This window comes from Protopterus annectens, chromosome 3.part1 (assembly GCF_019279795.1).
Source record: "Protopterus annectens isolate FY-2018-M chromosome 3.part1, PAN1.0, whole genome shotgun sequence".
NCBI classification, from domain to species: Eukaryota; Metazoa; Chordata; order Ceratodontiformes; family Protopteridae; genus Protopterus; species Protopterus annectens.
The window spans coordinates 1,647,072,819-1,647,097,902 of NC_056732.1; the positions used below are offsets into that span (position 1 = coordinate 1,647,072,819).

General features: G+C 40.4%; 1 protein-coding gene across 1 annotated transcript in view; it reads right to left on the reverse strand.

Annotated features, from left to right (window-relative positions):
- Positions 1-25,084, reverse strand: part of KRIT1 (KRIT1 ankyrin repeat containing) — a 772,078-nt gene that overhangs the window by 524,859 nt on the left and 222,135 nt on the right. Inside the window, 1 exon segment of the mRNA XM_044066350.1 lies at positions 10,653-10,760. Within this exon segment, the coding sequence (XP_043922285.1) occupies positions 10,653-10,760 (108 nt within the window).

Genomic DNA, 25,084 nt, shown 5'->3' on the forward strand with positions numbered 1-25,084 from the left:
CCCAGTATACTTATAAAATATTCAACCCTCCCTATTCATCTTCTACTACTTCTCAACCTTTCCTATATCTACTATCTGACTGAACCTAATCTCATCACCCACACCCCTCTCCTACACACAACCTACCCACACCACACATCACTAACTTACCATTACAACTCCATCTCTCCTGAACTATATCCCATCAATCTCAATCTATGTTTTCATTACAAACATAATCCCTCCTCATGATACCTCAACACCCACTCTCCCCTCCATATCCTCCACTAATTTTTCAACCTGCACCTCCCATTCAAAGCAATCCAAATACCACAACTACTTAACTCAACTTCTAACTGCCATACTTTTATCTGGCGACGTACACCCCAACCCAGGCCCACACCCCTCTTCCTCAATATCTAAATCCATCCTATTTGCATCTCTCAACGCACAAAGCTTAACTAACAAAATTCCAAATCTGCATGCCTGGCTACTCCACAATAAACCTGACATCCTAGCCATTTCTGAAACCTGGCTAAAACCTCATATCAAAAATGAAGAGATAGTGCCACCCAATTACTCTATCATCAGAACAGATAGAACCCATAAAAGGGTGGTGGAGTAGCACTACTCTACTCATCCTCCCTATGCATAACACCTTTTAACAAAGACATTCCCCAATTCAGTAATGCAGAATTAATACTAGCCCATCTTCAGTTAAACAAACACAAACATATATGCATAGCCTCCCTTTACATACCCCCTGGAAACAATATACCAATACTCGAAGAGATCCTCTCCTGGCTTTCAACTAACATCTGTAATGAAACTATAATCATGGGAGACACCAACATAAACTGGTCCTCTATTCTATCCCCTACTGACTCCCTCAACATCAACCTATATAACTACTCTCAACTCATCAACTCCATAACTAGGCCATGCAAAGACCTCACTAGTGGCAACATTTTAGACTGGATTCTAGTCTCCCACCCTCACTACTACCCCAAAAGTGGAACACTTCCCGACTCACTCAGTGACCACCTTCCCATCTTCACAACACGTCTTCCTTCTCCCCTACAAGTTACTCATAACTACATCACTACCCGATGCCGTAAAAACTTTAACCTAGAAGCTGTCTCTGACTCCCTAAAATCCCTTAACTGGTACCCTTTAAAAACTCTACCCCTCAACAATGCAATCACTCACTTCAATACTACCTTTCTAAATATTCTAGATACTTACGTTCCCTTAATAACTAAAAGAATAAAAAAGAAATCCAGCCCCTGGTTAACAAAAAACACACTGACAAACATGCGACTTAGAGATGAAGCCTGGACACAATATCACAGGAACAAATCATCTACCCTTAATGAATACAAAACTCTTCGTAACTCAGTTAAAAAGCTTATCTATGCAGACCGTCGCAACTACTTCTCCCAACTTCAAAGCAACCACAAAACCAACCCACAAATGTTCTGGAGAGGCATATACACCCTCCTAAAATCTGGTACTATAGAAAACCCATTACCCTGCCCAAATACACAAGACACTGATCTTGCCACACAATTCAACTCTTTTTTCATAGATTCCATTTCCAAACTTACTTCCTCTTTCTCAAATAACAATCAACCGACTACTTCCACTTCTCCTCACCCAGCTCCCCCTCCATCTTCTTTCTCTGATCCCTCACCCTCTCAACCCCCAGCCTTCCACATTAAAATGATTCCTACTTCCACCATAAAAAAACTCCTACAGAAACTAAAACCATGCACCAATGCCCCTGATAACATTCCCTCATACTTCCTCAGCATAGCTGCTGAAGCCATTGCTCTTCCTATCAGTATCTTAATCAACCGCTCCATCCAAGAAGGCAATGTTCCCCAATTCTGGAAAAAAGCTTACATCATTCCTCTCCATAAAGGTGGAACTAATACTAATATCACCAACTTCCGTCCCATCGCCATCCTCTCTCCCATTTCAAAAATCCTAGAGAAATGTATCCATCTTCAACTCCTTCCCCATCTCTTAGATAACAACCTATTAACTCCTACCCAGCATGGATTCAGACCCCATCACAGTACCATGACAGCCCTCCTATCCTTCCTAGAAACTGTGAATAAAGCTAGAGATTCTGGCCTCACTGTTTCTACCATCCTACTCGATCTTTCTAAAGCCTTTGACACCATCTCTCATAACTTACTTCTTACTAAACTATCTAAACTAAACCTTACATTATCATCCCTTACTTGGTTTACCAGCTATCTCTCTAATAGGCAACAAGCTGTCAAGTGGAAGAAAGCCACCCCCTCCTTTCTCAACACCCCCACAGGTGTCCCACAAGGTGCTATACTGGACCCCCTCCTCTTCAATATTTTCATTAATGACTTTTTCCACTCTATCCCTCTTGCAAACATTATTCAATATGCAGACGATTCCACAATTATCTGTGCTGCCTCATCCATCCCAACCCTTTTAAAACTTACTCAAGATGCCTTCTCCTCCACTGAACAGTGGATGAAAGACATCCATCTAGCACTTAATGCTGCTAAAACTAAACTAATGATATTTACTCCCTCTAAAACTAATAACTTTGACAGGAATTTATTCTCCATCACCAGCCAAAATAACACACCTCTTGAGCTGGTATCTGAAACCAAACTACTCGGAGTCCAAATCGATGACAAGCTTAATTTTAACTCCCATCTGCTACTAAACATAAAAAAAACATCAAAAACTCGGCATGCTCTACCGACATAATCGGTTCCTCACCTCAACTACTAAACATACTCTTTCTACCACATTTCTCCTTCCCTCCCTTCTCTATGGTGCCCCTCTTCTAACAAACCTACAATCATCTCTCAAAACCAAACTGTCCTCTTGCTACAATAAAATAGCCAGATTTGCCACCAGCAACAAATCATCAACCCATCACTGTATACCTCTTCACAAACTCAACTGGCTAGAACTCCCCAACTACCTTTCCTACACTCAGCTTACCTATGCTCATAAACTCATATTCCAACCATACCTCTGTCCCTCCCTCTCAACTACCTTTAAAATGCACCACACCCAAAGACTTCTAAGATCAAACAATCAAAACCTTATTGAGGTTTACAGACCCCTCCGCACCCCAGGACAAAACCTCCTGTCCTTCTCACTAGCACGCTTATGGAACTCCCTACCCCCCTCCATTCGTACAACCACTAGCCTCCCATACTTTAAAAAACTACTTCATTCTCATCTAACATCAACATGGCAATGCTCCTGCTCCCATCCCCCATAACCTACTCTCTACTCTTCTTCTCTTCCCCTTCCTACAAATCCCAGATAGTGATTTCAAGCTTGCTTGTAGTATATAATTTCCTTACTTATACCCAGCAATCTCTTAGCCTACTGCATCTAACTATCTATCCCTATAATTCCTTACTATCTATCCCTATAATTCCTTACTTATACCTAGCAATCTCCTAGCCTACTGCATCTAACTACCTATCCCTATAATTCCTTACTTATTCCTAAATTCCTTACTTATACCTAGCAATCTCTTAGCCTACTGCATCTAACTACCTATCCCAAAAAAAAAAAAAAATTTTTACATGAAATACTATTGCATTTATTACTTTTGATTAAAATATATTTGAACTGATTATAACCTGAAATTGTATAATGTTACTCTGTAATCATCATGTAATCTATGTGTGGAACTTAATCTTTGTATAATCTGTATGTGGAGCTTTTCTCCCCAGGACTCCATTGAAAACGGGTTCCTTGGGCCCAATGGACTATCCTGGTTAAACAACTGCAAATAAATAAATAAAAATAAATAAAATAATTTTTTTTACAATCTGAAGCATTTGTTTTTCCTGAATATACTCTGTGAATAATTTCTTTACTAACGTTGTTGAATCAATATTATTCTAGTCTGTTTCTGGTAAATTTAAGCTAATATTATTCTTCCCTCTTGTGTTTCATGTACGAAATGTATGAATTCCTCTAGGTCATCTGCACTTGACTTTGATGGTCTGTACACTCCAACAATTGTTATATGTTCCAGGGTTGTCTTTATTGTCACAGTTACACAGTCTATAGTATTGGTGCTATCACTGAACATGTAATAATCACAAGTCTCATAGCTATCTTTAATTCCTATCATAACAGCTCCACCTGATGTTTTTGTTAGAATGTCTGTTACAGTAAAAACATTTATACCCTGACAGAACTGGTTTCTAGTCATTGTTCTTTAACCATGTTTCACAAACTATGGCAACATCAATCTTGTGGGAACATATCAAATTTTCTAATAAAAAACTTTTATTATTAATGCTCCTAGCATTATATCAGCGATGCATCAAATGTTGCTATCTGTGAACTGTTAAATTTTTGACATGGAAAAAATCCTGGCTAGCGTTTGTCAAATATTGCAAAATATCTGCTGCAAAAATTCTCTTCCCTGATCTAGACAAATGCACACCATCCTGTGTGCCCAAAAGAAGGCTTGGATGCTCTACACACTTCCATTTTTTTAAAACAGGACATTTTTTCCATGTAGGTGTTTATCCAAAAACTATTTTCATTCACAGTGACCTGACTATCCTTTCTATAGGTGATTTGTGAAAAATATGTCCTAACACCAGTACAAACTATGCCATCTAGGAGGGCTGTCAAGTTCCCGACCAACAGTCAAAGAATCTTTGTTGGTGACATCATTTGTACCAACATGAATAAAAACAGATCCATACTTCCTTACATTAAGGTGTCCCAAGGCTTATTTCACATCTTCTATTTTTGATCCTGGCAAGCATAACACTACTTGATGTTCATTATCATCTCTGCAAATATAAGTATCAGTTCCTCTAATGACTGAATCTCCAATTACAAGAATATCTTTGCTGATCATCTCTGAAGAATCTTCAGCTTCTAATATAGTAATTTCTGCTCTATCAATTGTTACGAAAGATAGATCTTCATCACTATTAGTCTTATTAATTCCACTGTTTTCATTGCGTATTAAATTCTCATCCAGGTGGCATTCTCAGTATCCCTATTGAAATGTTCATTTTCTAGTCTGTTTCATCTGTAATGTCACCTGAATGTTATACTCTAACTGTATAAATTTGTAAATATATTAATATGGATCTCCCTTTTTCTAGTTTGTATCATCTGTAATGTTCATCACCAGTATGATGCTCTAACCATATAATTTTGTAAATATTGTAATACATATCTAAAAAATATGTATCCCTGTTTCTGGAGCTTTTCTCCCCATTGACTACACGTTCATCTTGGTCCAATGGACTATCCTGGTAAACCAACTGCAAATAAATGAATAAATAAATAAAATAAATAAATTGTAAATACAAAGATTGAGCCATGTAGTCAACATCTGTCCTTCTCTTCTTTTTTCTTACAGTAATGTTCTTCAATCCTTCCACATTCAGTTTTGATTTCTTCCTTTTCACCTGCCCCTTGCCTCTTTTTTCTACCTTTTCCATTGGAAAGATGATCCCTTTTCCTGTAGACTGATGGTTTTCTGATAGATGGATATCTTCATTCCCTGTCACCAGTGCATTACATAACAAAGCAGAATACTTTTTACTATGTATTCTCTTTCCTTTACAGTCATTAATCAGTTTCTTTTTCTTCCTTGTTATTCGTTGACAACTTCTTCCTTTCTTTTTTTTTGTTTCCTTCTAAACAAACTGAATCCTCAGATTGACGAGTACTACATCCACAATTCCATAGTTCTCAGGGGCTTCATCATGTTTCATAGGAGTTGAATGTTCTTTGCAGAAAATAGATGCATCATTTCCTAAATCTGTTCTATTTGTTCTTTGCCTAACATTATTTAGTTCATCAGTCCAGTCATGCCAATTGCACATGTGCAATCATCATCAAGTCGAGATTTGCTTCTAACAATGGTAAGCAAATCATCCAACTTGTGACACGAGGAACAAAGATAATCACTGTTATCAGCTGTTACCTTTAAATATCCATAGCATTTATTATACTGTACAAGATACTTGTGCATTAGCAAATAGTTAATTGCATACTCATTTAAGGAAACCATATTCAGCTTTAACTGAATAAAATATTGCAAAGGAAAAAAAATACACAAAGTCTGTAGCAAAGAATTCAAAGGAACTTAAATCAACTTCTATGACAAAAATTATACCAGCAACATCCAACTAAATAATAAAACACAATAAAGTTGTTCTGACCATACAAGTTCCATCAGCAAGACAGAAGTTGTAGCTTCTGCTCACTACAGCTTGCAGTCGCACCTCCTTTTAACAGTAAAAATAAATAAAACTTCTCTTACCAGTCAACTCCACAACAAATCACAAACCAAAACAGAATTGTTCTGATATGCTCAGAATTTTCCTCTATGCAGTCTGAGTGTCTGGGAGTCTTTTTTGTGTCTTTGGATTTACTGAAAGGGGAATGATGCATAATCTGTAAATGATCCCTTGCACCCATTTGTCTGTTGCCATCTGTAGCCAGGCAGATTGGTGCAGGGATAATCGTCCCCTGACTGCCTCCAGAGGAAAGCAATCGGGCCTCCATTCAAGAAAGCTGGTAGGAATTACCTGAGAAGGCATCTCTGGATCCCTGGTTCTGTGGGCTATTTCTGCCTCTTGGATGGTGTCTTCCATTATTACTTCCCCCTCTGCCCCAGGAGAAGTCCTTGCCATGTGAGTCTTGGAAAGGCCCTTGGGTCTTTTTGAACCATAGTCTTCCACTTCTCTGGTTCCTACAGTAGGGCAGTTGAAGAATGGAGAAGCATACACCCACGGCAGAAAGTCTTCCCATCTTTCTCACATCTAGCTAGTGTATCTTTAACCATGGGTCCAAACAAGGATGATCCATCAAACAGAGAGTTGATGAAAGAAGATTTAAATGGCTCCACAAAGACAGGCAAGCACATCCAGGCATGTCTCCTGATGGCTACACCTGAACCTGCTGCTCTTGTTGTCCCTTCAGCTGCATTATCCTCATGGACAAATTGGAAATCGATTCAAGGGTGGCAAGCTGAGAGGTAACCTTATCTCGAACCCCTTCGGCTACTGCTCCTGTGAGTGTGTCTGAAAGCTCTTTGATCAGATCTCTCTGCAAACGAGTGAAGTGAGCCATATAATTCAAGGACCTGACAGCGAAGGTCGATGAAGTATATACGCACTTCCCAAACCTATCCATAGTCCTAGACTCCTTGTTAGGAAGAAGTAGGATTTTCTTCTGCAAATTCCTTTTTGGTGGCTGCAGCAAGAAAGGCACCCCCCCCACAGAGGGATGGGAGCCCGGAACCGAAACGGACTCCTGCAGAACCTTGGTCCCACCCCACACTGAGGAAGCTGCCTCCGAGGCAGAAGCCAAGACTGAGATTATGAATGCCAAGGCTCCAAGGGGCATGGAGGGCTCTGAAAGTATCCAAGTTGAACCCTGTCCCTCAGAATCAGCAGCAAAGCCTCGACCCCAGGAGGTCTCTGGTTCTGAAAAACTGGAAGAGCTCAAGGCAATCATCGGTGCTGGAGAAGGTGCTCTAACCGGCACAGAGGCAGTTGGAGCTGGGAAAATCGGTACCAGGGGCCCCAAAATCTCGTCTTGAGTTGGAGGTGGAATCTGAATGGCCGTCTAGGAAGGACCCGCTCCGGTGCCCAGTCTTATAACATCTGACTGGAAAGGCTCTTAGAAGACTGAATAGAGGAGGCTGATGGGGATCTAGGTGGTCTTGGTTCCAAAAAAGACGTGGTGGATGTTCAAAAAACAGATGGAGAGTAAGAGGTCTTTGGTAATGTAGTATGCCGAGGCTGCTTTGGTAATGAGGATTTAGTTGGTACCAAAGTTTCAGACGTCTGCACTGAAGTTCGAGTTGAAGTCAAGTCATCTTTACCTATCGGTGTTGAAGAAGCAATAGATACTGAAAGAGGTCTGGTCAATTTTGCAGGCAGTTCCGAGGAACATGAGGGAACTGAATGTGATTGTTTTTTTTGTTTTGGATGAAGAAGAAGAAGAAGAGAAAAAGCTGCCGTCAGTCTTGGGACCAGATATTGCCTCTTCAAAATCACCCTTCAGGAGTCCCTTTAAAATAAGCTTGTTTCTCCTCTCTGTCAAGGTTCTAGTGGAGAAACCATGACAAATAGCTAATCCTGCTGGAGATGGACAGCACCTAGACAGTAAACACAAGATGTGTGCCCATGCTAGGTAGGCATTTTCCTATCACATTTTTGGCACCTTTTAAAACCACAGGTGCTCTTAGTTAACTTATTGGCCACAGTCAAATAAAAGGAGCCTAAGCCACACTTGCACGCGTGCACACACACATAAACACACATAAACACATACACACACACAGAGAGGAATAGAGACAGAGAAAGTCTCCTTATAGACATATATAAATATATATATATATATATATATATATATATATTTTTTTTTGGAAAGAACAGACCAGAGAAAAAAATACTAATGATGGTAATGGAGGTTACCCTGTGGTGAGGGAAACAGGGAAAGAAAGTACCAACAATGGTATTTTAGACTACCAAACAGGAGAAAGCAAGTTAAGGGGAAGAAAATAGTCACACAGTACATATAATGGAGAAGTGGGTAGAAATACAGAAAAATTATATAATTATGGAAAGATAAGGACAAAAAATGAAAAGCTCACAAGAATATACTGCCAAGGCTCGAAAGATTGGTTAAATGCGTCTGACACCACAAAGCGGCAAACAAGATCTGAGGTAATTTAGTGAGGATTATGCGTAGAGCCTAGCTTGAGAATTTTGGGAGGCACGAGCTGAAAAACAGCCAAGTTGGTTCCAAGGCTCGGAACTTGAGTCCACAGTCAAAGATTATGTGAAGATTGACAACAGTTCAATTGATTTCCCATTCCTGCCAGAAAGTGTAGGACTGGAATTAACTCATTACATCTGAATGTGGCCTCCAGGTGCATCTGCAGTTAACTCCTACTGACAACTCTAGGCGTCAAATATTGCTTGTTCATATTATCATCGATAATTCCAAAACCATGCTATGTAAAAGGTTTTAAAAGATTTCATCTTAAAGCTTACACAATGGCAAACTCAACTGCATTAATATTTGACCTCTGTCTAGTGCAGATAAATAGATGTTAACTGTTGTTTGTATATTAATTTATATAGATATATTCACGTTTTTCTAAATATCTCAACAACCAAATAATGCAGACAGAACTCCTTAGCGTCATATGAAAGCTCTCAGCTAGATGCATAAAATGCTGCCAACAGTATGTGTGTAACTTGAGTGGTTTCTGAGATATTGTAAGTTATTTACAAAATGTTACAAACGTTAACAGTTACTGTGTTTACTGTGACTTAATAAAATTCAGTTTAGGACCTAGAACCTAAAGAATACTACCATTATAAATATACATCTTTCATAATCTCTATGTTTCGAGATATATGAACATTTGTTTGAAATATGAGGACATCATTTGAATCTGGCAAAAGGCTTAGGCTCCAACCACTGGAAGTTACAGTGCAAACTTCCTGAGCTGCATTGGAGTAAATGAGTTAAATAAATGTTTAGCAGCAGTACTAACTAAAGTTATAGCTGCTTAGTCAGGTTTAAGTTGAGGGTATAAGAAAATAAAGACTGAGGAACTTTATAAAATCTATCTGGCCATTTTAGGGACAGCTGGCAGTGTGTCAGGAAAACTGCAGGAAGTGACACAGACAACTTCCAAAGCTGCCAGCACTGGAAGAATGGGTGAAGGCTCTGTAAATTTAATTTGTAATAGTTCATAGTACTTTCTGAGGGACTGAGAAATATCAGTGTTCTCCCACTGAAAACACTGGCTTATTCTGGAATTAGTCTCAGAGAAAGAAGCCCCGACAGGGAGAATCAGATACTATACCCTCCTTATAGTTCGAATCAGGTATATGTAAAGAAAAATATGCAAATTTGTCCCTTCATCTTACTGTTCAGATTCAGGTTCTTGAATTTCTTCAGGAAAAGAGGCATCCCTCTTTCTTTTACCAGAATCACTTTTTAAGAAGGGCCAAGAGCCTGAATCAAACCCCTGAGCCAAATCAAATGAACTACTCTTGTCTTAGAAATTTTGAGGAGGAGCAGACACATGCTAGCTTTCTGTTTGACTGCACTGAAAATATGGTTTGAATTACTTTAAGCAACTTTTAAAATGACAGGAAAAAAGTATATTCATGTTTAAAAGTATAGTTAAAAGTCTTGGGATGATTGGTTAAAAGACATACACCTAGATTAAAAATAATTGAAACAATATTTTTTATGTAGAAGGTTCTTCTGGAAAGGAAACTTATCTGCCCAGCAAAGGAACAGCACAAGCCAAGAATCCGTCCCCAAAAGCCCACAAAGGAGTGCTCTCGTCAATGGCAGGAAAGCTCTGAAGGGCTTGGTGCTGAAACAAGTGATTTTAGGCAGCTCGTCTGAACAAATGAATCTGTAGAAGGTGGCCGGCTGTGTTAAATACTTGGCAAGATATAACCTATACAACTAAGGCTACTGCATCAATATGATGAACAAAATGTCAATTAAAAGCAACAATTCACTCCTAAAAATAAATTTACAAATATCAATATGCAAATTCACCTAGACATTTTCTCTTTTTTTATAACAATGAAGAAATGAACACATTATAAACACAAAACACTTCTTACTGGTTTATTGGAAGCTTCTCTCAATAGTTTTGCAGTTTCTTCCCACTCATTTTGCTTGTTTTCCTCACAGATGTTTAACGGGGTTCTTCCTTGCTGATCAACAATATGCTACAGTTACAAGACAAAATAATTTTCAAATTTAAACATGGCACACAAATAATACTGAGGTTAATAGCTAAGAAAAACCAAATGGACGGAGACTTACCTAGCACTACAAAATGCACAAAGGACAAGCTTCAAACCCTCATGTAAACATGCTGGCAATTGAACAAGAATGAATGAATATGCAAAAAGAACCCCATCTTTTTTTTTAGCCTTTATTGAATTATCACTTGTGACATAGGCACATTTATATTTATATAAATGTAATCAAACTGCATTAGCAAGTTAAAATTAACAAACATTATGTTTTACATATATTGCTATACATCATATAATCTAAGCAACATTAGATAAAAAAAAAAGCAGGCATGAATTGAATAAACAAGAAACATCTTTATTAAATCATCACTTACCACATAAGCAATCATACATTTATATAAATCAAAACAAACCAGACTGACACAATCCTAACTGCATGCATTTTACATCACAAACTCTACTGGCACACTCCCAGTTGCAAACATTATGCATCACTTAGAATCACCCAATCATTTTAGTCAAACATTACATAGCTCATTTAAGTCCTGCCTTCTTTTAAACATCATTCCTCCCCTGAATGTACTGTTCCCACAATTCCCATTTTTTCCTATGTAGTTTGCTCCTACATTTTCTAAAGATCTCAATTCCAGTTCTTTTACCTCTGTTACTATATTTACAACTTCTAATATAGTGGGTTTACATTTTGATTTCCATTTTCAAGTAACTGCTTTTTTGGCAGCTACCATAATTAGAGACAGCAAGGCCTTATAATGTCTAGTCAATTCTGATTTTGTGTAATAGCTCAGAAAAATCATCTCCCTCATCATGCTCAACTGCCCACCCAGCATCTCCAACAGTGCATCCCACAAGAAATCCTTAAAATCTGCCAATTGACTGTACTCCCAGGAAATATGTTCCCAATTACCTCTTTCGTCCCTGTTTGTGTGCTATCCACCTGAGGAAAATTCTCTGGAGTCTCCTTGAGGTATAAAAATATCTATGTAAACATTTCCAAGCAAAAATCCTAAATCATCTAGATTTTGTTGCATATTTGGGAGGCATACATATATCCTCTCATTCTTTCTTTGTGAATTGCTTATCCAATCTCTCTTCCCAATCCTTTCTAACCTCCTCTGATTGATTCTTATAGTTATCATGCAATATTTTATATGCACTACCAATTATTTCTTTTTTAAAGGCAGCTTTTGTTCTAGATTCTACTAAAAACTCCACCAGTGCTGGTCTTTCATTTAGGACCCCCTATTTTTTTCTCTTTGCCTATATTCTGACATCAGTCCTTGATAAGGATGGCAATCTCCAACCTGCAGTCTAAATAAATTCTTGGCATCTTCCCATTCTATCATCTTTCCCTCTCTAGTTATTTGCTCCCAAAACCTTCGTTCCTTTACCAGTTTTCTCCAATAAATTCCACCCCCACCTTGCCTATTGTCTATACCCCTAGTTGCAGTCATCCTTACTGGCAGAATCTCTTTTCTCCATTTCCATGTTGGCTTAGTTCTTAGAATACTTTATGGATATAATATTCTGTATGATTATTGTTATTCTCCTTAAAGGCCTGCATCCATGATTCCAGTCTCTCCTTGTTTCTTGAGCTTCCCGCCTGTTTTAATATCATCCCCCTCCACTTTGAATTATAGTTTTCTGTTTGCGCTATGTATAGGAGCCTTAACTCTGTAGCTCTGAAATATTCTTTCAAATTGGATAATCCCAATCCACCCTGCTCTACTGGAAGAATCAGCTTATCCCATTTGACTCTTGATGTCTTCCCTGCCCAGATAAAGTTCTTCAGCATTTTATTAACTGATATTCACAACTTCTCCTCTGGTTGATAAAATTATGCCTGACCTGTGTATAAGACTAAAGGGACTAAAAACTTTTTGACCGAGTGTATCTTACTACCCATAGCCACATAACAAAGCTTCTATTTTCTCAGTTTTTATATTATCTTTTTAGTCTCTTCTCACGTATCCTTAGCTGCCACACCAGAATAATTTTTAATCCATACTCCTAAATACTTCATTTTATCATGCCCCCATAAATAAGGATATTAGTGAACCAATTTATGTGTGGGTGCATAATTTACCGCTATTGCCTTTGTTTTAGCTTCATTAATTCTGTATCCCAAAAAAAGTTTAAACTGTCTCAGAATGTTCCACAACATTCATGTCTCTTTCTGGTTTTGTCAGGTATAAAATAATATCATATGGAAATAGAGCCAGCTTTTCTTGACTACCATACTAATTATATCCTTGAATTTCTGAGTCCTTATTTTCTTTGCCAATGGTTCTATATATAATGAAAATAACAAAGGGGAAAGAGGGCATCCCTGCCTGGTAACTCTGCTCAAGCAGAAATTACTAGAAAGGACCCCCGCCCACTTTACTTTTCGCCTCTGATCTCTCATATAGCCTCCTAATCGACCTTATACTTTTTTCAGAAAATGCAAATGCTTCCCTTGCTCTGCTCATAAAATCCCAGCTTACTCTGTCAAATGCCTTCTCTGCATCAAGACCCACCAACAACAATGGTATTTCTTACATTCCGCTTTCCTCTGGATAATCAGCGTTCTGTTAAATATTGTCAAATGTTTGCCTCCCCTCCACAAAACCACACTGATCCATATCTAGTAATTTTGGCATCATTTTAGCCATTCCTTTAGCCATTGTAGACATAAACACTTTATGGTCATGGTTTAGTATTGAAATGGGCCTGTACAAAGCTGGATCCGATGGATATGGATTTTAGGTATTACAGCTACCACTGCTTTCTTCCAGGATGTTGGTACTTCTCTTCCTTTTACAATACTGTTAAATAAAACCTTCCAGATCTTTATCAGTTATTTCTCTCCTAGCTTGCAAACTTCTACAAGAATATAGTCTATTCCTGGGGACTTTCCTGTAAATTGGTTATACACAATTTTTATCTCATCTCCTCCTATCATAACCATTAGTAATTGAGCCTCATCTATCTCTAACCTTGGCATATTTAATTCTTCCATAAACACTTCCTTTGTATCTTTTCTTGACTTCATATTTTCTCTGCTTTTTACAGACTTTCATAGAACTTGCAAAATATTTCCAATATGTCTACAGGATCTCGTTACCTTCCTTGTTATAAGCTCTCTAAACTTGGTGACAGAGTCGCTGTGCTAAACGTTTTTGTGCTCTACTGTTAATTATCAAAAAATAGTTGCTTAACAGCAATCTATCTAAACATGTGCAAATTATCGAGATGATCCCTTATTTTCTGCTTAGCATTCTACAGTTGATCCTCTTCTTGTTCCCTGACATTCCCCCTATTCGGCAATACTTTAACATTTGTCAGTCCCTAAATAATAATTCTTACTTCTTAACCATACCTCCCTTTCTTTTATTTCCACCTTAATTTTAGCCCACTCCCTAGCTATATTTTCAAAAGAAATTTCTAACCTCTCTAATAGCTCCTGAATAATCTCCACTGCCCATTCCTTTTCTACCCATTATCTTTTCAAAAGATAGGTGGGAAAGTGCCAGTGTCTCATTTTTATTTCATTATCCTGTGTTTTTATTTTAATTATTGGCACATGATCTGAAATAGTTATTGGGTCTGCCTACATTTCTTAAAACTGAACAAGAAGAAAGAGAGAAGGGAGACAGAAAAAAAAGAAAATTAAAAAAACAGAAGCACCTATTTATATGTTTATAGGTGTTTACTAGGCTAACAACCACAAGGGCCTTTTTAAGCCTAGCCATGCATCCCAAATCTCTGACAAGTTCTGATACCCTTGATAAGTGTAAGCAGGGGTTTGGGAGATGAACCATTTACAAGAGGTTGCCTGTGTCCATTAGAGACATAGGTGCCAAAGGAGAGATGAATTTCCTGTTCCCCATCCAATTGTGCAGGTCGCACTTGAATTGGGTTAGGGAGAAACTCTGCTTCACATGCATGGTGAGCCTATTCCACAAATGGGGTAATCTCTAGGATACATACTTGTCACTCCAGCAGGTCAAGTTTAAGTCTTTAGTTGGGTAATTATGGTACTGTTTGTTTTGCGGATATGCAGGAGGTCCAACAGAGTGGTGTCTGACAATGCTTTGTATGTAAGGCATAGATCTTCGTCAAAAGCCTGTAGGAGACAGAATACAGGGATAGAGCCTTGAGGCGGTCTTCATAGGATATTTTACTTAAGTCCTGTCTTCTTTTAGTGAGGAACCTTTTTGGGTGTTCCAGTTGTTGCATATACCTGGTTAGGTACATACCAAAGGGGATATTGTATTTAATGACAGGTCTGATGAATGCCAAATACAGTGGAACAATGACTTCCTTGGACTTGAATGCCATACCTTTGTTTATAAGTTGCACAACAAAGATTTATTTCCTCAATACTGTAGACACGTGGTAGTCAAAGGCTAGATTACTATCTAGGTGTGTCCCTAAGTCCCTGACTACTAGGTCAACTCTAAGGGGTGTGCTGTCAATATGATAGTTACCAGGGGTGGAGGACTTCCTGAAGGATACTATTATGCATTTCTTGGCATTTAGTTTTAATCCACGACTCTGACACTAGTTGTTTGCCTGTGTCAGCCCCTCCTGGAGGACATGTGTCAGTGTGGGATTCAATGACAGCATCTACTTTGCAATCATCTGCAAACAGAGACCACTGACACTGGCCTTGACTTCAGAGAAGTAAATGCCAAAAAGGAGTGATCCAAGGACTGATCCCTGAGGGACTCCACTTGTTACTAGCTTCTTTGTAGATGTAGACTGCCCAGTTCTAACTTTCTGGGTCCTGTCTGTGAGCCAGTTGGCTATCCATCAGGTGACATATGAGTTTGTACCTAACCTCTTGAGTTTGTCAACAAAACGCAAATGGGGTATTGTGTCAAATGTCTTGGCCAGGTCAAGGTACGCAGTGTGAACCATTTTGCCCTCATCCATTGCTTTGGTGATCTTCTCAAAGAAATCCACTAGGCTGAATAAGCATGATCTGCCCTCGACAAAACCAAACTGGGTTGGGTCCAGTGTCAGGAGGTTTACTACATTGCTATTGATCATTTCCACGATAAATCTTTCCATGGCTTTACATACAAGACTAGTGAGACTTATGGGTCTCTAGTTTCCAGGGTCTGTTAATGGCCCACCTTTGTGCAGAGGGATGACTACTGCTGTTTTCCATTCATGAGACACAAAGCCTGTTTGGAGGCTACAGTTGAATAGCACTCCCAGAGGCCCTGATAGGTCATGTTTCATGCTACTTAGAAGGCATCCTGGGATATTGTCTGGGCCCACTGATGCAGTGTTCTTGACCTTACAGACAATATTAAGGACCTGATTCCTAGTGAAAGCAAGGGGAGTTATACTTTATGATATTTCCTGAGGGAAGGTTGAGGGGGAAAGTTGCAACTGAATTTATCAGCCAGTAGGTTTGCTATATCTTCTGGCTCAGAACTGGTGGCCCATTTACAATGAGTTCTTCACACAACTGAGTATTGCCTTTGAGGTTGTGGACATAGCTAAACAATGCCTTGTGGTTGTCCTTGGCCTGGGAGGTCAAATTCACCTCAAATTTGTCCTCTGAGATATTTGTTTAGTTTAATGAGAGTGCTTTTTATCTTGCTGGGTGCTGCACCTCTTAATTTTTGCCAGGATTTTCTTCTTTCTGTTATACAGCCTATTGATTTTGAGATTCCACCAGGATGGCTTGTTTCTTGAGTTAGTTCTGTACTTCTTCCTGGCGGGTACAGCTGCCTGTATGCAGCTATTAACCTGCTTGTACAGGGTTTCTGTGAACAGTCCTGCATAAGCAGCAGTGTTCTCAGGGTTTATGGGGGCTTGAAATTTTGCCATATTATCACTTAATAGCAGGAAGTTAGCCTTAGAGTACTTCCTGAATATTCCAGGTTTAGCTGGGGAGTTCAAGTTTTATTTTTACTTCAAAAGGAGACCATTTTGTGATCTAGCCTTATCAGGGAAGAAGTACACTAGGGAGTGTGCAGCACTCACCCATATTAGTGAGGACCAGATCCAGTATGGCTGCACCCCTGGTTGGTGTAGTGACTATCTGGTTCAGGGAGTTTGTTTTTACAAAATCCAGGAATCGCTGCCTGTATGTTTGGTGTTGTATAGGATTCCCAGTCAACAGTGGAGTATTTAAAGTCATCAATGGATATGGTGATGGGTTGGATGGTGTTTCTAATAAGTTTAAATACATGGTATGGGTTTTCTGCATCACAGATGGGGACCTACAGTTGGCAAGGAAGTGATATTAGATTTTGTCTATGGTAAAGAGCAGCTCAACTGCATCGTCCTGTTTGACCAGCCTTGAGGTATATTTTCACCTTTAGTCCCGGTATGTGTAGTAGCTGGTCTAAATGTGTGGAAAACATTATAACCTTGCTCTGTCGGTGTGCTCTCCATGGCTTTAAACCATGTTTGAGTGACCGCACAGACATCAGCATTCTCTAGGGTGAAGACAGCTTCTAGGGAGTGGAGTTTTTTGTTTGGATTCCTAGCACTGAGCAGTAATACCTTTAAATTTTCTTGATTTTGACTTGCTATGTCAGTAGTACTTTCAGTTTGGCATTGCCTAAAAATGCACTATGGGGGAAGACAATGCTTTAGCCAATATTTGAAAGCCTAGAGCGGAGAGGTGCAGAACATCCCTGTCAAAGCAGCATGGTCTGTTGACCATCTCCTTCCAAGCTGACAAATATTGCCCCCCCTCCCCTTAGAATGACACCAGAAACTAAGCCAATTATTAAAGTTAATCAACTTTTACTCATATTGTGGCATCATCCTTGGAGAAGGTAAAATGCTGCTCAATACTAGGCTTGTACCAGCCTGAGATACATATTCTGAGAGATCAATGATGTCTCTCTTCATATAGTCTAGGGAGGTACATCTCAGGTCATTTACTCCCACATGGACTATGACTGAGTCATACTGGTACTTGTGGGCCAATGACAGGTGTGTGCGCATACTGTGGCAGATCCTAGCCCCTGATAAGCAACTAACCGTGACTTTCTTTTTACTTAGCCTGGTGAGAGGGAAATCAGTGTGTCTCATGATGGAGTCTCCAATGGCCAGAATTTTGGACTGTGTGGTGGCTTGCCTTATGGGCTTAGAGGTAGAGGCTCCATGAGATGTGGCTCTGTGTTGATGTGAGTAGTGTTTTGAAAGAGTGCATTTGGGGCTGTCAAGGGTATTTGTTATGTGTACTTCGTCTAGGTGTCTTTGGTTGGTACTCCTCTGAGAAAGGCTGCTGAAGTAGCTGCAGCTCTGGTGGAATGAGACCTAATGCCCTTGGGCACAGGTTTACCATGGTGTAAGTAGCAGAAACGGATGGAGTGGCTTATCCACTTTGAAATTGTCTGCTTTGAAATAGCCTTTCCTTCTGATCCTGCAGCATATGACACTAGTAATTGCTCAGTTTTTCTTAGAGCTTTAGTCCTGCTCAAGTAGAATCTTAGCGGTCTGTGTACGCCCAAGGAATGCAGAATTCTCTCCCCTTTGTTCTGCGGATTTGGATAAAAAATTGGCATATGAATTGTTTGGTTAAGAGCCACACTGGAAACCACCTTAGGCATAAAAGTAGGATTTGTCCTCAGAGACACCCTGTCCGGGTAATATATGATAAAAGGCTGTACAGCCATGAGGGCTGTAGCTCTGAAACTCTTCCTGCTGAAGTAATTGCTAGTAGCAGAGCTGTCTTCCATGATAAGAACTTTATATCAGCGGTAGCAGCTGGTTCAAATGGAGGCAGTGTGAGCTTTTCCAACACATAATTGAGGTCCCATGCAGGTAATGGTGATCTTGTAGGTGGCCTTACATTTTTGGCTCCTCTAAGATATTGCTTGAGTAAAGGATGAGAAAAGATTGGTGGCTTTGTGTTGTAATGAGCCAAAATGGCAGAGGCATGGATTTTGATTGCTGAGAAAGATAGGCATTTGTCAAGCATCTCAGTTAAGTATTGTAATATCTGAGGAATATTTGGTTCTGCTGTATCAGTTCCTTGTGCTTGATTCCAAGCACAGAATCTCTTTCATTTGTCAGCATAAGATTTTCTAGTACTAGGCCTTCTGACTTCCAAAATGACATCCATCACAGCTTTACTGAGAGGTGTTGTTTGTATGATTACATGATTAGCCATGCTGCCAGGTTTATAGTCTGCAGTTGATTGTGCAGTATCTGATTGTTTTGCTGGGATAGTAGTTGTGGGTATTGAGACAAGTTCCTTAGGAATGGGTACCAGTATTGGCGGGGCCAGTGCGGGGCAATTAACATCATCTTTGGCTTCTCTTGTCTGCCTTTTAGGAGGACCTTGGGTAGAAGAGGCAGAGGAGGAAAGGCGTAAACTGATAGGTTTTTCCAACTGAACGATAGGGCGTCCACTTTCCATGCTTGTCTGTGATAAGTCCCTGTGCAGAATCTTTTCAATTGATAATTTTGAGGAGAGGCAAATAGATCTATGTCTGGGCTCCCAAATTTCTCTATTATCATGCTGAAGACTTGTGGATTTAGTTTCCACTCGTGAGGATCCATAAGGTTTCTGCTTAAATCATCTGCCAGAGTGTTTTGTTTTCCTGGCAGGAATTGAGCTTGAAGATGTATTTGGTAGGTCAAAGCTGTGTCCCACAGTGCCATGGCTAATCTGCAAAGGGGGTATGAGTGTGTGACCCCTTGCATGTTTATATACCACATGACTGTGGTGTTGCCCGTCTTTATCAGTAGTTGTCCTGGATGAAGTAAGTCCTTGAAGGCTGTTAGGGCATTTCGAACAGCTAGCATCTCTTTCTGGTTGATATGTAGATGCATTTGTTTTGGTGCCCATATGCCCTGAATGCATCTTCCTGCCATGTGGGCCCTCCAGGCATAATCTGATGCCTCTGTTGTTAAGGTTTGGCTGGAAGGAGTTAGAGTGAAGGGCCGTCCCATGTTTTGGTGACAGGCCTTTGCCCACCATACAAACTCCTGTTGCAGGCAGGGAATGAGAGGAATCATTGTTTCCAGACTGTGTGAATGTTGACTCCATAAACTTTTTAGGTACCATTGAAGTTTCCTCATATGCAGTCTTGCATATGGAATTAGTAGGATGCAGGATGCCATGAAGCCCAGAGCCTGCAGAATTTGCCTTGCAGAAGACTGGGTTTTTGTTGCCATCAGTTTGAAGTAAGTGGTCAGTTGCTTTTGTTTGTCTGGTGTAAGGTAAGCCATCTGGGCAGTTGTATTCAAGCTTGCACCCAGGAATGTTATCTTTTGAGAGGGTAGCAGTTATTTCTTTTTGTTTATTGTGTACCCTAGGCATGTTAGAAGCCTTTTTACAAATTCCAGGTGTTGAAGAAGAGTGTCCTTGTTCTCTGCTTGAATGAGACAGTCGTCCAAGTAAGGATATATTTGTATACTTCTTTGTCTGCAAAATGCAATTACTGGTGCCAGGCACTTTGTAAAGACTCTGGGCGCAGTAGATAAGCCAAAGGGCAGTGCAGAGAATTGGTAATGCATTAAGCCAGCCTTGAATCTGAGGTATCTTCTGCACAATTGTCTTACTGGGACATGCAGGTATGCCTGTTTTAGGTCTAATGTCACCAGCCAAGCATTCTTGCCCAGCATGGGCAGAAGCTGCTGCAAAGTCAGCATTTTGAATTTTGGAATGTCCAGGTATGTGTTCAAAATTGATAAATCCAGTACTGGCCGCCAGGCGTTGTCCTTTCTGGGTACCAAGAACAGTCTTAAGTAAAAACGTTGTCCTTTTTCCTGTTCTGGTACTGGTTGAATGGCCCCCATATCCATGAGGGACGTAACCTGTTTCTGTGCCTCTGCCCATTGATTTTTGGGCAGATCTGGCCAACCATTTGCCATTGGCAGTGTGTGGAAATGGAATCTGTATCCCTGTGATACTATGTTTAGTACCTACTTGTCATGTGTTATTAACTGCCAATTTTGAGCAAAAAGTGCTAATTTTCCCCCTAAGGGTGCTGTCAAAAGATAAGTGCTTGGTGTAGGCAGAGGGAAGTCATTGGGACTGTTTTCTGTAGGTTTGCGCTTTATCTCCCCCTGATTTGGAGGTAGATGCGCCCCACTGCTTTGATCTGTATGAATCTTGCCCCTGGTATGTGGAACCCTTTGGGCATCTGGATTTGCCCCTTTGAGCTCTGTCTGACACAGGAAAGGACCAATTTTTTGTAGGCCAGTGTCTACTGAATCTTGGTGGCTGCACTTGTAAGAAGTCTTTAACAGTTTGCATAGACTTAGCTTTGTCTTCCATTTTCTTTAAAACCTCTTCTGCCTTAATACCAAACAGAGAATCATGCTGTAAAGGTGCATCTAGCAATTTAGCTTTAACATGATCAGGCAAATTTTGTTCATTTAACCAGGCATGCCTCCTAATCACAGATCCAGTAACTGTGGCCCTGTATGAGGCCTCTAAGGAATCAAAACCACATTGCAAAGTATGCTTTCTAACTTGTTCAGCTGCATGCAATAATTCCTGCAATTCTTTATTTTTTGCACATTCTGAAATCAACATCATTTTCTGTTTCATTCAATCCCATAACATGTTGTTGGTACTTAAGCATATGAAATTGACAGTTTAAGGCAATGACTGCCAAGGTTGCAGATGTATAAACCTTTTTTCCCCATCTGTCTAGTGACCTTGAATTTCTGTCAGAGGGGGTAGGATTTTTTGCTGTTGAGGCCTTAACTCCCTTTGGACCCTGTGAAATAGTTTCAGGATCAGCAGCAGGGTTTCTAAATAAAAATTTATGCGAGTCAGGGACCCTGTAATATCCGTCAGGCTTACTGGAAGCCGGAGGTAATGAGTCAGGGGTCAAGCTCGACTCCGAAAACACATCATCCACAATGTCTAAAACAGGGGGAATGGCTGAAGACTTGTGCTGAAGGGAGAAGAAGAAGGAAATCCCTGAGCCTCTTTTTTGATTCTGAGAAATCTTGACTCTTCCCAGTGAAAATGCTCCCTCAAAGTATGCAAGGTTTCTCCAAATGAATAATCCTCTGGAGGCGATGCAGATGGAATAGACTCCTCAGCATCAGAATCCTCATAGGGAGATATAGATAATTCCTGATCAGAAGAAATAGAAACCTGATCTGAAGATTCATAATCAGTGTCTTGCCTAGGCTTCTTATCTGGAGGGGGATGGGTACCCCTGATCAAGGTAATAAGGTCTTCAGCCATTTTGATCATCTGTTATGTAGGCATAGAAGCCTGTGCAGTGGCTCATGCATTGGTTTTTTAGTTTTAGAAGTTGCTTTTGTCTTTGGTTTTGCAGCTGTCGTCGGTTTGATATACAAATGTTGAGGTCTGAATACACCCTCCGAAGCCGGTGCCCGCTCAGTGGCTCCGGACCCATCCAAGGGAGATATATCCGTCGGTCCAATACCCTGAGTATCTTGCGGCATGCCGTACTCCACATGGGTGTCAGTAGAGGCTTGCGACTCGAAGGTACTGGGTATCAGGGGCTGCGAAAGTGCCTCACCGAGTACCGGCGAACCGGCGACTGACTTAGGAGAAGCTTTGTCGTCAGTTTTTGATCTCGACTGCCTTTCTCTGTCCTTTTCTTTGCGTTTTTTATGTATTCTGGTAGTCGGATTGCTATCCGACAACATTTTTGGGTAGTTAAATCTGTTTCCAAAATACTTTGATGCAAAAATATACCGACGCTTAATAGTGCATTGGTTAAATCTAGCACAAAACCGACAGCCAGGCACGTTGTGATCAGGGCCTAGGCAAGGAATACAGTATAAATGAAAATCCTTATGAGGTATTTGCTTCCCACAAGTAATACAATTATTAACTTTTTCCTGACATCAGTAAAAAGCAAGAAAAAAGTTTCCCCAACAGGGAACTTAGCTTTAGTGAAGACTTGGGTTCTGAAACTCAAACTCGAATATTTCAGTAGTCGGCCGACCGGCACTTGAGAAATGCTTCTGCTTCGGGCACCGCGTGGCAAGAAAGACTAAAGAAAATGGTGTCGGCTGCATGTTTTATAACCCTGATGACCTGACGTCATGGAAGAGAAGACAGCAACTGACACAGGACCCAAGACTTTGGAATTCAGGCCGACTGAGGGCAACCTGCCAGCAGATTACCCAAATGTAATGACTGCAACAGTGAAACACGAAGAACATCATTAAGTATCCTTTTTTTTGGTTATTTTTTTCGAGTTATTTATAGCACTTTATCTACTGCATACTTTTCTATCTTGTTTCACTGTGTGTGAGGTATTAACTGGAAATTGCCCACTTTTATTAAGCATCTGTTGGGTTGTTTGATTCTGATAACTTGTTTGCAATTACAAGCTTTCTCTAGAGGCTCCTTTATCCATTTAAAACTTTCATTTAAAGGCTCACTGCTGCGTTTCTGCTGAGAGAAACATTTCTGCAGTTTGTTTTCCACCCTCCCTCCCTATTTGTATGCTGTTCTTATAGTTGGTGGCTTTGCAGATGCCCGCCCCTACTGTAAATTTGATCTGGGACACTCCTCACAGTCTAATGTTATTACCTCATTCTACCTAATACAGGGAGACAGTCTAATGTTATTACCTCATTCTACCTAATACAGGGAGAACATTTGAGAAGACCAATCCACTTAGTTTCTGCTCCTCCTTTCTCTCTTTCCACTTAAAAAAAAATTCTAAGCTTGTTTCCTGCCTTTCCTGTGGGTAGTCTTGTCTGGATACAGATTTGCTGTGTCCAGGACTGTTTGTGGGCTTCTGAGCCCCCAAGCCTTTCTGTGTTGGAGGGAAGCCTTCTAGCTTAATTTTGTTTCTTAGAACTAGTCAGTTTTTTAGTTTCAGCACTCAAGTCTGTTTCTTTGAGCTCAGCACTTGTTCAGAACTCGTTGTAAGGACTAAATAAGCTACAAATTACTACATCACTCAACTTTCCTCACTTGTCTACAGGAAAACAGTTTCTAGTACTTAACAAATAAGCACATATCCAGGCTTGTCTAAGGGTCATCTCCCAGTGTTTTCTCCTGTCTACCTGATGAATCTGGGCATCTTGGGGCAATGCAGCAATTGCCTCATATACACAGACAACCCTCTCCTCCTACCACCCAACACTACAACCTGTGAGAGATGCACTTATATAGCCAAACTGGAAGCAAAGCTCTCTTCACCCAAGACTGGACTAGACAGCCAAGAGAAGGTAAACACTAGCACCACACCACACTCATGACATAGTCCCTCAAAACCTACATCACCAAAACACACACATAGAAACAACACACTCACCTACATTCGTGGAGGCTCTCAGTAAAAACCTGCTCAAGCAACAGGGACCTCCAAAGCAGAAAGAAAAGCAACCTCCACCCCCCAACACAACCCAAATGACACATAGCCCACAAACTCAGTGTGCCACTCAACCACAGCCCATAAGGCATAACAACATACCCAACACTCTAGTCATAGGTGACACTATAGTCAGGCACACTGATGTTCCACTCACCAGGCTAAACAAGGAGAAAGTTACTGTCAGCTGCCTGTCTGGTGAGAGGATCCGCAAAACAACACATGCACTCTGGTCACTCCACAAGTACAAATATGACTCTGTCATTGTCCATGTTGGTGTGAATGACCTGAGACGTACCTCCCTGGACTATATGAAAAGGGACATGGAGGAGCTGTTCGATCTTGTAGCCCAGGCAGGTATGACCCTAGCCCTGAGTAGCATCCTGCCATCACCCAGAATGATACCACAGTACAAGAATAAAGTGATTGACTTCAACAATTGGCTAAGTTTCTGGTGTCATTCTAAGGGGATCCAGTATCTGTCTGCCTGGGATGACATGATCGACAAACCACAATGCTTTGCTAGAGATGGCCTGCACCTGTCGCTCCTGGGATTCCGGATACTGGCTAACGGTCTAGCCACCCCTATTGTGCCTTTTTTAGGCAAGGGTCAAATGACAAATTCACCGCCATAACAGGTACTAGCAAGCAGAATCTGAGGGTACTGCTACTCAATTCTAGAAGTCTAAACCTCAAAATGCACTCACTCGAGGCACTCCTTAAAATGGAGAACATCAACATCTGTGCAGTGACAGAGACCTGGTTCAAGGCTCCAGAGAGTACCCCTGCATTACCAGGCTATAATTCATACCACACCTTTCGACCAACTAACCTGGACTGAAACACTAAAGGCGGAGGCGTGTCCATATTCATTAAGGATAGCCACACCTCCAGGCTAGTTGCTCAGCATAACACATACGAGATTATCCAAGTGCAACTAACTCTGGGCAAGACAGCAATCCAAATTGTAGCTTGCTACAGATC